The sequence below is a fragment of the Phalaenopsis equestris genome, unplaced genomic scaffold, assembly GCF_001263595.1.
Source record: "Phalaenopsis equestris unplaced genomic scaffold, ASM126359v1 Scaffold000610, whole genome shotgun sequence".
NCBI lineage: Eukaryota > Viridiplantae > Streptophyta > Magnoliopsida > Asparagales > Orchidaceae > Phalaenopsis > Phalaenopsis equestris.
This window is the reverse complement of record NW_018165050.1, coordinates 162,783-180,192: the sequence shown is the minus strand read 5'-3', so window position 1 is coordinate 180,192 and position 17,410 is coordinate 162,783. Positions and strand designations below refer to the sequence as shown.

The 17,410-nt window shown below is 35.9% G+C and overlaps 1 protein-coding gene across 1 annotated transcript; it reads right to left on the bottom strand.

The window, feature by feature from the left end:
- Positions 1-16,245: 16,245 nt before the first annotated feature.
- Positions 16,246-16,942, bottom strand: LOC110029933. Its single transcript, XM_020732432.1, has one exon. It carries the CDS (start codon positions 16,832-16,834, stop codon positions 16,424-16,426), a length of 411 nt encoding a protein of 136 aa, XP_020588091.1. The 5' UTR covers positions 16,835-16,942; the 3' UTR covers positions 16,246-16,423.
- Positions 16,943-17,410: the final 468 nt, after the last annotated feature.

The following is a 17,410-nucleotide window of genomic DNA, read 5'->3' as shown; positions in this document are numbered from 1 at the left end:
GATTTAAGATAAAGCGCTCTTTCATCTAAACTATGAAAATTATGGGGTCAGTTTGACTTCATCTTTTTCAAAACTAAAATTAAAAAAAAAAACGCCCTCCCGAAGCAGGCAACGGGATTTCAATTCCGATGACCGACAGCTTCTTACGGGCAAACCCCACACCAAAAATAGTGCCGACATGCATCTGCTCCCCCACCTATTGCGACTGCTAGTGCTACTGACACATCGACTGCCCCACCACTTCCACTCCCAACCCCATCTGCACCAACACCTCTTGAGCTTGGCTCTTCGACTCCTGCACACTCAGCTCCCCTCGTCGATATTATATTTATTGTTAGAGGGGAACTCATAAATTTTTTTAACATTATATTATGTTTTTTTGTAACTAATTTGTTTCTTAAGCAGATTCATTCCCCATAAAATGTCTGTCACCTACATCATAGAGATTATCAGGAGCATTTATGATCAGCCCTATCTCTCATAAAAGCATATCCTTGTAGCTACTTGGAACTTGTGGTTCAGGGAGTTCGAGTTACGATTATGTAATTTGAATCAAATTTGTAAATTTAATTTATTTTTCATATTAACACATGGTTTATTTTTAAAGTTGCAGAGGTCATTCACCTGGCTCTCCAAGCACTACCATCAGATCCGCCGAATCTTGGAGATTCAGGGCAGGCTTCGCCTAGGAGATATGTTGATGACAACCCATCGGAGAGGTGAGCAGCCTGCCTGGATTGATGAGTGGCTTTGGGGTCAGTTGACCGCGGTCTGGGCCTCTCTTGATTATGAGAGGAAGATGCAAATGAAGCGAGGGAACCATACGACAGAGGGGGGTCAGGGGAGCGGTGGTCCATATTGACAGATATGTTCTCCATACTGAGGATTGCAGAAGGCCAGTAAGTTTCTTTTAAATATTTAAAAATTCAATCTTTAAAGTAATTTTGTGGTGTTAACCAATTTCTTACATTATACAGGCCAGCGATTGTGTAGTGGGTCTCGAAGCATTCCTAGTGGGTTGTTAAAAGTTAAAAACCCTAAATTAAAATTTTATTTTGACTTTAACCATTGAAAGTGTCAATTAAACACTGGTTTTAATTATGAAGGAGTTTATGCAGCTCTGCGAGAGGCACTTGACCACTTAGGCCCAGACTGCCGCTAGAAACTGTGGTAGTCAGCCTACCACTACGCAGACCAAGTGCGAGCTTTAGACCCAGGCGGTGGGGAATATGAAGGGGAAGGTTTGTAGCCTTGGTGCAAAGAGCATAGCCTTTGAGTCCAAGCTCTCCCATAGTACCGTACTGAGCTCTCCGAGCTTCTAACAGCCTGACAAGTAGGTTTTTGCCAAGCAGATGCCTGCAAAGAACTAAGAGATCCACTAGTTGTGCGTTCATATGTTAGAAATCCAACATAGAGTCGAGGAATCTATTGTGTGCATGGCAGACACTTTAGCAGATTGCCGGGGCGAGCGACTAATGACATCCATAGAGGAGGAGGAGGTGGTGGTGGGAGATGATGAGTAGTTTTTTTTTTGTAAGTATTTTTTTGAAGATTATTCTTATTTGGAATAATTTAAGACATTATCTTCTTTGTCATTAATAATATTATTTAGAGCTTTGATTTGTGATATTGCTGGATATATTACTGTTATGATAAGGATTAAATGTTATATGCAGATTGTGAAAATGTAACATATCTTTTGAATTTTTTTTTTGTGGTACAGATTTGCATCGGATTTGCATATGTTTGGCCTTGAATAATTCGATGCTAAATTGACAATAATATTATATTGCTCTTCGATATTATCTCTCACAAATTTGACAATAATATGATGATTTTTTTAATCTTCTGATGTTTTCAGATGCAAAGTTCAACGTAAGTGTAGCCTAAGCAAATTTGATGCTATTATGATGCAAAAACTGAAGCAAAATCCTAGCATCAAAATATTTCGACTCAAAATTGATGAAAGAAACTTTATCGACCCCTAATTTACTCGTAGAATAAATTGGACATAAATCAGACACAAATCCAAAGATACACCTCAAATATCGTCAGATTTGCCTTCGATTAGCATCCGATTTGGTTGACAAGAATTTGCTTAATTCTTGTAGTGTGTATATCAAGAATGTGCCTACATGAATATCGAGAAAAAATAATTAAAGACATATAGAACATAAAGTATTCGTGCAAACAATCAGTTGATTTTTAAGGACAATCAAATGAAGAGAATGAACAACCTAACAATTACCACACAACCACATCAACAACTACATCTCGATATTTTGCAGCATGAACGTTATCAGTCGCTCTGGATGAAGTACTTGAGTATAGACACATATATCAAAGGTAGGTCGTTTGTTGGATTACAGTGATTCTTCTTCTACCCGAAGAAATAACCTTACCCAAGGGCAATCTCTTCACCTTCAGTCTCCACAGAATAGGTTATCAAAGATTTATTAAAGCTAAGTAAGGGATGTTAGGACGGCTGAATGAATCATCGCCGACCGAACAAACTCCAAGCAATGAATGTGAAGCAGTGTTTATGACAATTACAAAAATACATGGTCACTAACGATAGTTATGGGGTCAAAATAAATGATATTCAGATACAAATGTGTAATGGTAATGACTCATTAATTATAGTAACACTCCCCTTTAAAATTGGGAACAACCATGTAAATTAGGAGATTCTACCCTATGAATTTTAAATAGAATGATCATTTTTGAACTTCGGGACTTCAAACATAATTCTCACTAAAAATAAAAATGTTCAAATCTTCTTATATTTCTTTCTCATCCAACTATGCTCTATTCTTTAGGCGTGTTCCACATAAAAATTTAGGATCCTACATCTTAAAATGTGCAGTGAACGTGAAATCATGCCTTCTATAAGACGAGGAGCACATCAAGGTGAAGAAACACATCAAGAAGAAACCTTCAACATGGATTATGTTAAAGAATTTATATAACAACAAATACAAGTGCTCCACAATCATATGGATAGGTAAATTTTGGAGCTGGCCCGAGTGATGTTTAAGATAAGGGCACATCCTCTCCCACAACCCAAACTACTAGCATCCAAACCTCTAGTTCAACAGACAGCCCCAACAACCAAGAGAGTGGAAAAGTCCCAATACCAGGACAATGCTAGATTCATGCAAAGAGGAGAACCACAACTAGAAGCAATAGAAATCTATCGCGGGATGGATAATGCATTTGCCCAACATATTGTGGAAGCTAAACCACCAGAGAAGCTTAAGGTTCCCATCCTAGAACCACTGGTCGGAGGGATCCTACCTTCCTTTGAGTCAACATTCTATCTTCTCAAGATCTTTGGTGCATTAAAATGTCGGTTATTCTATACCACACTTAGAAATTTTGCTGTCACGTGGTTTAATGGACTTCTCATAGGAATTATCAATTCTTTTGAAGACTTTAGGAAGCTATTTTTGGTGTAATTTGTTAGCGCCCAAAAGCCACAAAAGGATTCAAATTCCTTGTGGCATATAAAATAGGGACTGAATAAGAGCCTTCGGTCTTATGTTACAAGGTTCCAGAAGGAGATGCTCGAGATCCAAGCGATTGCCAAAACAATGTTGGCACAAGGACTGAAGAGTCCACATTTTCGATACTTTTTAGGCTTAAGAAAGTAAGAAATGTTGGCTGAACTCCTGAAACTAGCCAATGATCATACTACAGTTAAAGAAGATATAAAGCAACCAATTTTTAAGAGCAAGAAATTTGATAGATAGTTTGGTAAGCAAGACTCAAAGGATGATGGATGGACAGAGAAAGACAGTCGTTTCCTGAAATGTGAGAGAGGGTGCTCCCCCCAGAGAGAGATAAGTACAAGGAACGAGATGGTAACAGATGTTGTCGATTGAACGACTGATCTACAAGAGATTGGAGTGCACCAAGTTCTACACGACTTTGTGTTTCTATGGTGGAACTTGTAGATGCGATAGAGGACAAGGAGCATTTTTGAAAGGCGAATCCTATGAAAAATGGAGCTTCAATTTGGAACCCAAACAAATGTTGTAAATATCACCGAGACCACAAAACGATACCGAGGAATGCAGACACCTTCGTAACCTAATAGAGGAGCTAATCCAGGATCAAAATCTCAAGGAGTTTGTAGTATCAGAGGCTCAAACTCACTGAAGAGCAAGGCTTCAGTAAAAAGCAAATCAGACAAAACAACTTGGGCTAACGTCATTCACATAACAAGAATAGTACCAATAATACTAGTGGTAGTGATTCGTAGGCTAGTGTTGACTGAGAAAGAAGTCGATCGAGAATTTCTTTGTTGTCATGTCAGCACCAAAGAGGAAGCCACATATCCCAATCATTTTCATTGATGCAGATCTTCCTCTACTTGGAAACCTCTACAATGTTGTCATTGTTGTCACAACACTATAATTTCCAAGTATGCAGTATCTTGGTCAATAATGCAAGCTCATGGAACATCTTGTTCCAGGCCTTGTGCGATAAGATGTTCCGGACAATTAATCAGCTAACTACACCGACAGACCCACTGTACGGTTTCTCTGGCGAATGAAAAGAGGCGCTTGGAGAAATAATATCTTTGTTGCTTGAGGAGAATGCGACAATTAATTTACCAACATGGAGGATTTTCTAGTAGTTAACGCACTACCAACCTACAATGTAATATTCAGATGGCCTCTCCTCAACAATTTTTGAGCCGTGTTATCAACATACAACATATTTATGAAGTTTTTCTGTGACGAGATGATAGTCACTATGTGTGGAGATCTGGAGGTGTCCTAAATGTGTTACATGCAAGCCAGAGGAAGCGTGGAGCATGAAACATTTGACAAACAACACCAACAAGAAGGCAGCCTTGAAATTGATGAGGCTATTACCCAAATCCTAGTGGACCCAACTGATCCTGATAGATTTTTCTAATTAGTGAGACTGTTGATGCAATTCACTAAGGTGTGTTGATATGGATTCTCCAAGAACATCACAATGTTTTTGTATGGTTAATCACCACTGTTTATATGCAACAGTATAACAATAACTCTGATTATATTTTTCACTTATATTTCCTTATTTTGCAACAAAACCAAAAACTTGATCCTGGAGAAAATAAGAATTTAACTTTTTAATTTATATATATATATTGGGATACTATGCAAGTATACATATCGTTATCAAATAATATAGGACTTTTTGATTAAGACCTGAATATCGAATCCACAGGGAAATGATGCAATATACACAATTGAAAAGCAAACTTTCTATTCTAAAAAGATAATTACTTAAACTATAGATATTTTTGCAATAAATAAAATTCAAATCTTTTTGGTATTTTTGATATTTTGACAAAACAGTAATAACTTAATAAGATAAATTGAGTTTATGTAAAAGATAAGCACTGAATATGAAAATATCTCTCTCCTTATCATGAATCAGTAATAAGCATAAGAATTCTGTTGTGGAAGTATGTAAATTATGTTGTGTCAAATAGGAGCAATTATATTCTTTACCCTTACTAGAGATGTTATAAAAAACATTGGCTAATTTAAAGTTTGAATAGTTCTGAAGACCGGCTAGGCAGGGAAGAAACCAGTTCTCACTCTAGAGTTCCCTCAATTCCCTCCACCTGGGGGCTAACATCTCGTATCAGAACCTAAAATAATAAACGAAGTTGGGGGCTTTAACCTTTCACTTTAAAGTCCTCTAACTCTACAGCCTTCAATGATTATTTTCATATTTATTTGTATTAAATCATATGAATGACATTCTTATTCATACAACCTCATGTGATTCTTTCCAATTGTTGACTGAGACAATACCAGCCCAGTTCTTACATATTCTCACAATAAATTTTAACATCTAGATAGACCAAATCAAGAAGTAAATGAAGTACATGAATTTAAATCATCACAACTTCTTCCAACATTAAAGATTAATACTCTCCATAACTTCCATTCAACACTTTAATTACTTATCATTTTAAGAAGAAAGATAAAGAAAACTACTTAGAATCCATGGAGAAAATAAAATCACACTTTAGTTTAAAAGTAGAAATCATTGTCACACCAACAAGAAGTCTCAATTAAAACCAAAAGTAGTTTAAAAATAAAGATAAAAACTTATCTCAAATCCTCCACCAAAATCTTGAAGTTTCTTTGAATCTCTTCTCTTTTACAACACACTTATACTCAAAATAAAACTAAAAAGAAAAAGTAAATTTTGGTGCCTGAAAATCTCTCCAATTCTATCTCTAAAACTTCTCAAACCTCCCACTTGTTAAGCACTTTCAGGACTCTTGTAAAGGTCTCCACTTCCTTCTTTTATAAATTTTCAAGAGGTGCCTTGGAAACTCTTCAAAATGTGTCCACATTCGATGAATTCCCTAAAGGATACCTCCTTTCACAAGTCTTTTAACTATATTTTTGTTTCCAGTGATCATAACCACCCTCTTTAGTCAATAGGTGCCTCAAATATCCCTTCAAAATTCGAAAAAATGAAGTAAACCGTCATATAACTGCTTCTGATGCTTAAGTGTGAGGCCTATGATGCTTAGGCACAGTCTTCTCTATTTCACCGGCGATTAAGTGTCGGATCTAGCGCTTACGTACCAAAATACTTTAACACAATTTTAACATTTTTACTCCAAATTTGATCCCTTTTCACTCATTTTAGCATTTTTCACCTTTTCACTTGTACATGAAAGAAAAACACTCAAATACCTTCCATTAAAACGCAATATCTCAAAAATATGTATAAAAATGTGTCTAAAAGTACTATATATTTTAGTTGTATCAAAATCCACCAAACTTAAAATGTTACTTGTCCTCAAGTGACACTTAAATCTTTAAAAAACTAAATAAGTATGATATTTATATGAGTTTCTTTAAAAGTTACTAAAATTTATATTTAGAAATATAGTAGTCCAATTTAGAAAAAATATTTAGTAAATGAGACCAACTTAAAGTTTAGAAATTTTTTAATGTTAAGAAATATGAAAATATGACTTCCTATCTAATTCAGAAATATTGTAGATTTTCTAAATTTAGAATTTAGTTCTTTTATTATCTCTACTTAAAAAAAAATTATTATAAATAATTTTACTCACTATATTATATTTTTAAGCTTAAGAATTTCTCTAGTCTTATACTTTAAAAAGATCAAATGTAGAACTAATTTTTGATTAGACATTAATCCTCAAACTTCTCCTCCCTTATTTTATTTTCTTTTTCTTTTTTTTCTTTTCTTTTCTCTTTCTTTTTCTCTTTCTTTTCTCTTTCTTTCTCTTTTCTTTCAGGCAAGAATTACTATATCTAGATAGACCTTTAATAATTTTAAATTTCACTTCTCCTTTCCTAAAGCAAAGTCTTGATATAAATCTTTCACTTATAAACATAATCATAGTTTTGAAATTTTTTTTTAATAAAAGAAATTTAAGTATTAAAAATAAAAGTCTAAATTTCTAAATTTTTCAAAAATAAAATTTTTCTTACTAAAGATAGTTACTTGTATTAAACATTTTCTACACTAAAAACTTTTAACTGAAAGTTTTTCTTCATTATTAAGAATTTTAACTAAAATTTCTTACTCATTTCTAAAAACAAATTTTACTTCCCTAATATAACTTCATATACATGATCATTTTTCTTTTTAATTCAAATTCACTTTTAGCACATTTTACTAATAAAACAAAAGAAAAATTAAAATAAGGGAGAAGGGACAAAGGGAGTAATTTCTACCCCCCCCCCCCCCCAACTTAAATTTTTAATAGATTAAACAGTTTTACCATCAAATATATATAAGCAGAAATAAAAATTAAAATAACATGCTTACAGAAATTTCTATACCCTAATTATACAAGCATAAAACTAAACACAAGAGTAAAATTAATTTTGATCGATTTTCTAACATTTTCATGTTAATTTAACATGTAGAGATTCTTTAGACTTCTAAGTAGTGGTATAAACATATAAACAAACAAACACAGTGACTTTGACTTCACAATTTCAACATAAAAACAAACACACTAACAATATATAAGAAAAATACAGGGTAGCAATATTCTGAAATTCAAGTTTAAGATTTAAAAGTTAGTAAGATTTTCAACTTTTTAAAAGACATAGAATCAAGTTCAATTTTAAACTAACTAAATCGCTGTACTAAACACACAACCCAATAATTACTACCCTAGAATTTAAAATAAAATATTAACAAACACAAAAATCATAATAACAATTAAACATAAGTCCAAACCACATCACAAAGTCCAAATAAACACACAAATGCAAATGTAGCAAGCCCAGACTACATAGTCCATAACTTATGCAGGCTCATAAATTCTACTCCCCATCATCAGAATCACCGCTATCTCAGACTTCTGCAGGCTCATAGTCAGGGCATCTAGGATATGGACGAAATTGCACTTCTTGGTAACCCCTAATGAAGTTCTCCAAAGATGAGTGAAATTTCTTTTCATAATCACTTTTCCTTCTATTATACCCATCAATGTGGTCAGCAAAACACTCTAAATTCTGAACTTTATCTACGGTATAATTTATATTGTCCATCATCCTCTGTAATAATTGATCTTGGGTTTTTGTAGACTCACCTCTAGAAATATAAGCTCATGAGGTAGATGGTATAGGTGTAGAAGCAACAGAGGTAGAAGCAACAGACATCTCCATTCCATAACTCCTTGAAAATTCTCCTCTCCAACCAAAAATAGAATGCTCAGAATACGTCTTCATGTTTACACTTGTAATTGGTTTAAGAGGCAACAATACCTCCTCCATATCTCACTCCAGCCTGCTCACATAAAGAAAAGATCAAGGAAGCAAATCTCAAACCTGCAGTAGTAACAACAGTGGCAGAACTGATGATAGTCTAATATATCAAAGCTCAAATGTTGATGAGCTTTCCTTCCTGGATATAATAATTTAACGTCGTTCTCTCCCTAGTAACTTCACTGAGATGATTTGTCAATAACAGACGAGCTGAAATAAAATAGTGACATGCCTTCGAATGTGCACTTAACTTTGACGTGGCAAAGTTGACTCTCCTCTCATTTGTGATTTTCCAGAGCCCTCTTCCAACAGTCAAATAAGAAATAATTGCATCTAGCACTGTCTCAGTCGGACTATAATTTGCATAAAGACATAAAGTATCAGGTGGCAAATTGTAGAACAGATTGATTACCTCTGGTGAAAAAGGTATTAATTTCCCTCGAACTATGACTCGTTCATCTTTAGCTTCAGGGAGGCTTGCATAAAACTCCCTAACAACAGAAATAACTGCCACAGTAGAAAAACAACAAAATCGTTCCCACTATCGATGTGTTGGCACAATTTTTGGTTGGAGGAGTTGCCCGTTGGAAGTTGTCGGCCGCTAGAATCGAAATAGTGCTGGTAGCTTCTGGAGACTCCGCTGAGGATTGGAGAGTGGGTGTTGAGTTATCAGATTTTAGGTGTTTATAGAGAATGAGAATCAATATTCAGGTGATGACCTCAAAGATTGAGAGTAGGATGCCATGGTGGGTGTCTTATTCCTATCTCGAAAGTTGTGAGTAGAGAATTGGATGTCGTGGAGGGGGTCTCACACCAATCTTGAAGATGTAGGTATAGAATTGGAAGCGGTGGAGGGGGCCTTACACCAACCTCGAAGATGTAGGTAGAGAATTTGAAGCTGTGGAGGGGGCCTTACACCAATCTCGAAGATGTAGATAGAGAATTGGAAGCCGTGGAAGGGTTCTTACACAAATCTCGAAGATGTAGGTAGAGAATTTGATGCTGTGGAGGGGGCCTTACACCAATCTCGAAGATGTAGGTAGAGAACTGTATGCCATTGAGGCGGCCTTACACCAATCTCGAAGATGTAGGTAGAGAACTGGAAGCCGTGGAGGGGGCCTTACACAAATATCAAAGATGTAAGTAGAGAATTGGATGTCGTGGAAGGGGCCTTACATCAAAGATGTAGGTAGAGAATTGGATGCAATCTCAAAGATGTAGGTAGAGAATTGGATGCAATCTCAAAGATGTAGGTAGAGAATTGGATGTCGTGGGGGGGGCCTTACACCAATCTCAAAAGGTTGTGCCACATTAGGAAGGAAAGCTTGATATCTCACACCTGACCTAAGGGGTATTTCATTGGGAAGGAAAGCTCGGGAAGGAAAGCTCTGTGGCCCATATCTAACCCAGGAGGTAGTGGAAAGAAAATTAGCATCTCGGTACTGGCTTTGAGAGTAGAAATATAGTGCAGAAAGTTTGTGGTGTCAAACTCATAAATGTGTGTCATGTGAAAGATTGGCATTGGTGAGGAAGATGTGTAAAATTTTGTGAGGTTTTGTGCAGAATATAAAATTCCACTAGGATTTGAAGAGAATTAGTGCATATAAGGATAGTCGTGCTGCACGAGCAAAGAGCAAGAGACTTTGAAATCGAGAGAATCAACTCAACAGATTTATTTTCTTTTCTTTTTTGTTTTTATCACATTTACTTATCAAAATATGTTTTCAAAATTCAATTTTAGTTGGTGGATGATTCTTTTTTCAAAAGAGTATTTTACTTAAATTTTATTATTATCAAGTTTTTTATTGTTTTGTTCTTTGTTCATTGTGGTCCCAAACCAACATATGGTTATGTGGCTTTTATCCATTGCACCAAAAGAACAATTGAACAAACAAACAAAAATGTGAAAGAGATTTCATTAATCTACTCCAATAAGTGTTATAGATTGAGTGCAGGCCAAAGCCTTAAAAAGTACAATTATATTGACTGCATCAAAGTACATCTGAAAATATCCCATGCTGAGTACATATCATAGGTTGAGCATGTCTAATATATATCATATCTGCCGTGACGAAATGCAGTAAAAGTTATCCTCTGAGTGTTTGTCTCTGGTGGGGCAAGCTCCTGATCAAGCCGGCCTACTAAGCCATGCTCCAGGACAAGAGTTCCCTTTGCATGTACTTAGAGGTGCAACCCTCTCATAGCTCGTAAGGTAGTAGCTCTTCCAACTCTGGGTCCGACCGGAATCCTTATGGCATTTTGTTGTCATCCATCCTTCGAAAGGTTACAGACACCCTACGGTGTCGTACCCCTAGAATGCAATGTTTAGAGATGTCTGCTCCGTTTTCTTTAAGAAATAACACTGAACCTACAGGTAGCAAAATCTCCACGGATCCTTTGAATTCACCAGGGCGGACGATATCTATATTTTTTCTAAACAAAATGTTGCTTTTGCTCATAAAAGAGACCGTGCAGAAAGGTCTCACAAAGTCATGATTGTCAATGTGTGGGGGTATGCAGTCGCCTTCATCATATATGTTGATGATACTGCTGTTGCAAATACAGTCAGCTAGCAATATGCTCCATCGAACCATTCTCTTAATCATCTATTTTATTATGGGGGGTAGCAGATCCACCTAATCGTGCTTAGAATCCCAGGAGGATTTCCTTGTCCATCTTTAATGAAGTTATAACAGCAGTCACATTGTATGGTGATCCTGCCCTTTCCACGCATCCACTTTCGTGGCTCAGAATAGGTTCTTTTCATAGCAGGCCTGCTCGACCCCTGTCTCTTAGATAAAAAATGCAATCAAGAATACTTCTTTTATCGCTTTCGGAGAAGCCCCTAGTATATAGCCCCAAGCCTTCTAGTATATTAATGAACCTTCCTTGAACTTCTTCATAGAATTCAAAATCACTTTTGCTTACCTTACTCATTTTGTAGTATTTTGTCATGTTGATAATTGGTGGCTGTCTCGGATGTTCCTTCATTTCAACATCGATGGGAATCCAGGCTGGTGCTGCTTCTATCTCCAGCGGAATGTATGACTCTATATCCAACGGGGTATATGGCTCTGTACCGAACGGGACATGTGGTTCCCCCATTGGAAAATTAACGAACTGAAATCCATTGTCAGTGGACTCGTACTCCTCCAAAGTACTATACCTATTTTTGAGATATTGCGCTTAAATGGAAGGTATTTTTGTGTTTTTTTTTATTTTTGTGTTTATGGAAGGTATTTTTGTGTTTTTTTTGCAGATACAAGTAAAAAGGGTGAAAAATGCTTAAAGGAGTGACACAGGATCAAATTTGGAGGAAAATGTGAAAAATGTGCAAAAGAGTTTTGGTGCCTAAGCACCAGATCCGGCTCTTAAGCGCCAGTTAAATAAAGAAGTCCGTGCCTAAGCTCTAGAGGCCCCACGCTTAAGTGTCAGTGGCAGTTATTGGACAAGTAAATTCAGTTTAAGTGAATTTTGAAGAGATTTTTGAGGCACCCATTGGCTTAATAGGTGGTTATAACACCATGGACGAAAATTATCACGAAAGGATGCATCTCTTGGGGACATACATCGAATCTAGACATATTTTGAAGAGAAACCAAGACACCTTTTGAAAAATTATAAAAGAAAGAATAGATGACTTAGAAAAGAGTCCTGAAAGTATTGAAAAGTTTTGAAAGTTTTCATTTGGGGAGTTAGTTCGGAGAGATTTTCAGGCACCACTTTTACTTTTATTTTATCTTTTTTGTTATTTTATTTTGAGTGATTGTAAAAAAAAGGGAATCAAAGGAACTTCAAGAGTTTGATGGAGGACTTGAGATAAGTTTTTATCTTTTTGTTTTGAGACTACTTTTGGTTTTAATTGAGACTTGTTGTTGGTTTGACAATAAATTTTTTCTTTAAACTAAAGTGTGGTTTTATTTTCTTTATGGATTCTGAGTAGTTTTCTTTATTTTTCTTCTTAAAATGATAAGTAATTAAGTTTTTTACGGAAGTTGTGGAAAGTATTGACCTTCAATGATAAAAGAAGTTGTGATAATTTAAATCCATGCACTTCATTTACTTCTTAATTTGGCCAATCAAGATGTTAAAATTTGTTGTGAGCATATGTAAGAACCGGGCAGGTATTATCTCAGTCAACAATTGGAAAGAATCACATGAGGTTGTATGAATGAGAATGTAGTTCATATGATTGAGTGCAAATAAATATGGAAATATTCATTAAAGAGTGTAGAGTTAGAGAACTTTAAAGTGACAGGTTAAAGCCCCCAACTTGGTTTATTGTTTTAGGTTATGATAAGAGATGTTAGCCCCCGGGTAGAGGGAATCGAGGGAACTCTAGAGTGAGAGCTAGTATCTTCCCTGCCTAGCCGGTCTTCAGAAAAATTCAAACTTTAAATTAGCCAATATTCTTTATAGCATCTCTAGTAAGGGTAAAGAATATTATTGCTCTAATTTAGCACAACACAATTTTCATACTTCCACAACAGAGTTCCTATACTTATTACTAATTCATAACAAGAAGAAAGATATTTTCATATTTAGTGTTTTTCTTCTACAAAAACTCTAGTTAATTTTTTAAATTGTTATTGTTCTATCAAAATATTAAAAATACTAAAAATATTTAAGTTTTCATTTATGTAAAAATCATCTTTAGTTTAGATAATTATCTTTTTATTAAAAATAGAAAGTTTGTAATAGATAATTATCTTTTTATTAAAAATAGAAAGTTTGTTGTTTAATAGTGCATATTGTGCATTCTCCCTGTGGGTTTGATATTCAAGTCTTAATCAAAAAGTCCTATATTGCTTGATAACGTTACATATACTTACATAATATCCCAATATATATAAATTGAAAGTTAAATTTTTATTTTTCTTCATGATCAAGTTTTTGGTTTTGTTGCAAAGTAAGGAAATATAAGTGAAATATAATCTGAATTATTGTTGTAATATGCATATTAGCAGTATCCAGGGATCAAGCAACCTATACAAAGAACATATGAAACTGGTGGTATCTCCGGCTTTGTAACGAACTCGAACTCATCGTCTATAGTAGGCAAGCTGGAAGATGTCTCTCTCATGCCTGGATCGTAGATATTCCCCTCAAGAATAGGGGTGAGCAAGTTTTCCGCCTCCTTCTCGCGCTTTTTCTCTTCCCGTAAGAAAGCCCTATGCTTTCGACGAATTCCTGCGCCGAGTTCTCCGTAGCGGTGCTTCTGGAACTCTTTCATCATTGGCAGCAACTAGGCCTCCAGTCGGCGTAGCTATCATAAACGGAAGATGACTAGTCCCCTCCCTCGGGTCTTGCAGTACTATCACATTTTCCCCCCTCAGTGAGGAATTATCTCTGGCGCCAATCTTTAGCAGTGATGATAGCCCTTCTTTTTCCTGATGGCTAACCACATGACCCTCATAGTCCATGTCGACTTGACTGAAGTCCATGTCAAAGTCTATGGTGCCACCTTGCGATGCAATTTCCTTGTTGAGTGCGAGGTTCCAACTATCTTTAAAAGCAAAGATCAGTCTCTGGCCTGACATTTCTCTGCAGACGACAGGAAAAATATCAGTGAGCTGAAACTTATCTTGAACAAGAACAAAACAAAGAAGTTACTAAAGAAAATTTTAGTTTATGTTGGTGAAAAAATTATTTATTTATGTGTGTATTTTGTTTAATTTAGTAGAATATCAAATTTAAAAAAGAGAAAATCGAAGTGTATAATTTCAAAAATTTTCATTATATTGAGGTTAATTTTATTACAAAATTTTTGGACCTGGTCACAAACGTTTGGCCAAATAGATAACCCCAGAACAATCAAAATTTTAAAATTTCAAATCAAGCGATGTCAAGCAATATCAGGCTGCGTAATATGTCTTCAGGTATCGTCCGTTGATTGGCAGCATGGGTCTTTCACCCCAGAAATCCACTAGCTGGTAGGCTACTCCTGCGTAGACCTTTCCAATGACAAATGGTCTCTCCCAAGTTAGCTCGAATTTTTCACCTATCTTGCGGTTTGCAAGAATGGGTCTTTTGAGCACGAGGATAAAGTCACCAACTTTGAATGTCATTTGGCAAACCAATTTTTCTTGAGCTTGTACCATCTTTGCTTGATAAAGCTCCAAATGTTGTTGTGCATCTAATTGTTTTCCTTCAAGACTCTCTAGTTCTTCGAGTTTGAGTTTTGCACTTTTTTTGTTGTCAGTTTATTGGCAACATCGAATCTGAGAGACGGCATCTGAACTTCTAACGGTAGTACGGCCTCAGACCCGTACACGAGCATGTAGGGTGTACATTGAGGGGGAGTCCTAAACATCGTCTGGTAGGCCCACAAGGCTTATAATACTTTGTTGTGTCAATATCTTTTGTTATCGTCCAATGTCTTCTTTAAAATCTGTACCAACGTCTTGTTGAAGGCTTCAGCTAAGCCATTTGCCTTGGGATAGTAAATTGTTGAGTACCTCCAATTTATCCCGTGCTGTTTGACTAAGTTGTTGATTTTGTGCTTTTAAAGACTGTCCCATTATCAGAAATTATTTTTCACGGTACTCTAAAACGGTAGACGACTTGATTTTTGAAGAATTAAAGGACGTGTTGTGTCGTAACCTCTTCGTACCCTCTCATAACGGTACTGCCTCTACCCATTTGGAAAAGTAATCTATAGCGGTGAGTATGAATCTGTGTCTTTTGGAAGACGGAGGGTCTATCAGACCTATTATATCCGTTCCTCAACATTCAAATGACCACGAGATGACCATTGGGTGCAACACATTCGGGGGTTGGTGCAATACCACCCCATGCACTTGACACTGGAGACATCTTCTGGTTGTATCCATGCAGTCAGACATTTTTGTCGGCCAATAATGTCTGAGTTTCTTGATCTTCATTTTCATCTTTGGCCCTGACTGGTGAGCGCCACACAATCTGACATGTACTTCTTTGACAATATTTTGTCCTTCTGGTTTACTTAAACATCGTAGCCACATTTGATCGAACTATCTTCTGTAGAGGACGCCACCCAATAGAGCGTAAGACGAGCCTTTTTGTGATGTGGTGTGCTGCTGACTTGTCCTCCGCCAGCTTTCCAGTATGCAAATATTCTATTATTGACTGACCAATTTGAAGACGGAATATTTTAAATGCATGAAAGCACGGCTAACTAATTCTCAGGTTTTCTAGTGGTTTGACGAAAATCCGAAAGGCATCTCATCTATTTTCAATTTCTCGCAGAAATATCAAAATTTCTGGTAAAACTCCGAACTATATCTTTTTTTAATTTTTAATTTACAGGTTACATACAATTGATAACTTTCATGCATTTAAAATATTCCATCTTCAAATTGGCTCTAGGGACATGGAGAACTAATTGACTGAATACATACTATTATTAGAAGTGCATTAAAATAAAATCAAACTTGTAATTAAGAAAATGCAACAAACAATGATCAAATAAAACCCACCAAATTAGTTGCTAAAATCGTTCATCAAGCAGCTCGCACCAAGCAAATCAATTACAATATTAACGTCATATATATAACAAATTAAAAATATAATTAATCCATATCCTATAATGAAGCAAAATAACAGAATTCAAACAATAAAAAAAATGCAAAACAACGGCATTAATCAACCATGCAAATCAGAGGTCAGAGGTCAGCTCTCTCTTTTTCCACAGCCATCCTAAGAAAACTTCCTTCTTCCACCACCATGTGAACCGGCATGAATCCCATCCCCTCCGCCACCGCAAGCAACACCTCCTTCATCTCCGCCCTAAAATCCTCCAAATCCACATTTTCATCGCCATCTCTATCGAATTTCTTGTATATACCTCTGTACAATTCGTCCAGCTCTTCAGGTTTCGGCCGATTGCCGTCAATGCCAAAGTGGACTTCCAGCAGCCGAATGTTCGTAAGCTCCTTCGCCATCTCCGTGAAAGAGAGCACGCCGTCATGGTCGGTGTCGAGGCTAGCGAAGTGGCGTTCTACGAATGCATTGAAGGCTGGCTCGTCTTCCACGAACTGGCGGATGGTTTTGCCGTCTAAGATCTCAACGCTCATTGCAGAAGAATTAGTGATGGGAAATAGAAATTGAAGAATCTATGGTTTGGTCGATTAATGAGGATTCTGATTCGTATTAATAGAAGAGTTTTGGAGAGACCTTAGTTTTGAAGGTTTAGGGAGCGGCTTTGATGTATTTTTAGCAAGTTTTTTAAATTACTTTTTTGAATTTCGTTAGGCAGCTCTTTATTTTCTTTTTTTGGGCAAATTTGATTTTGTGATTTTTAGTTTAGTAAAATTAATTAACTGAGTTAAATTTACTTTCGGTACTTTGGTTACACTTTAATTAATCGAGATATTTACATGATTTAGCAGTTTTTGCATTTAGTTATATGTTTTGAAAAAGATGGGAAGTCTGGATTTCGGTTTTCATTTATGTGGTTCGACGCTAAATTCGTTTTAGGATTCTTTGTTTTTGGTTGGTTTTTAATTAATGGGGATTCTAATTGGTAACACGTGAGTTTTGGAGAGCTGTTAGAGCTGAAGGGCAGCGGAGCGGCTTTGATCTATTTTTAGCATACATACATACATACATATATATATACATACATATATATATATATATATATATATATA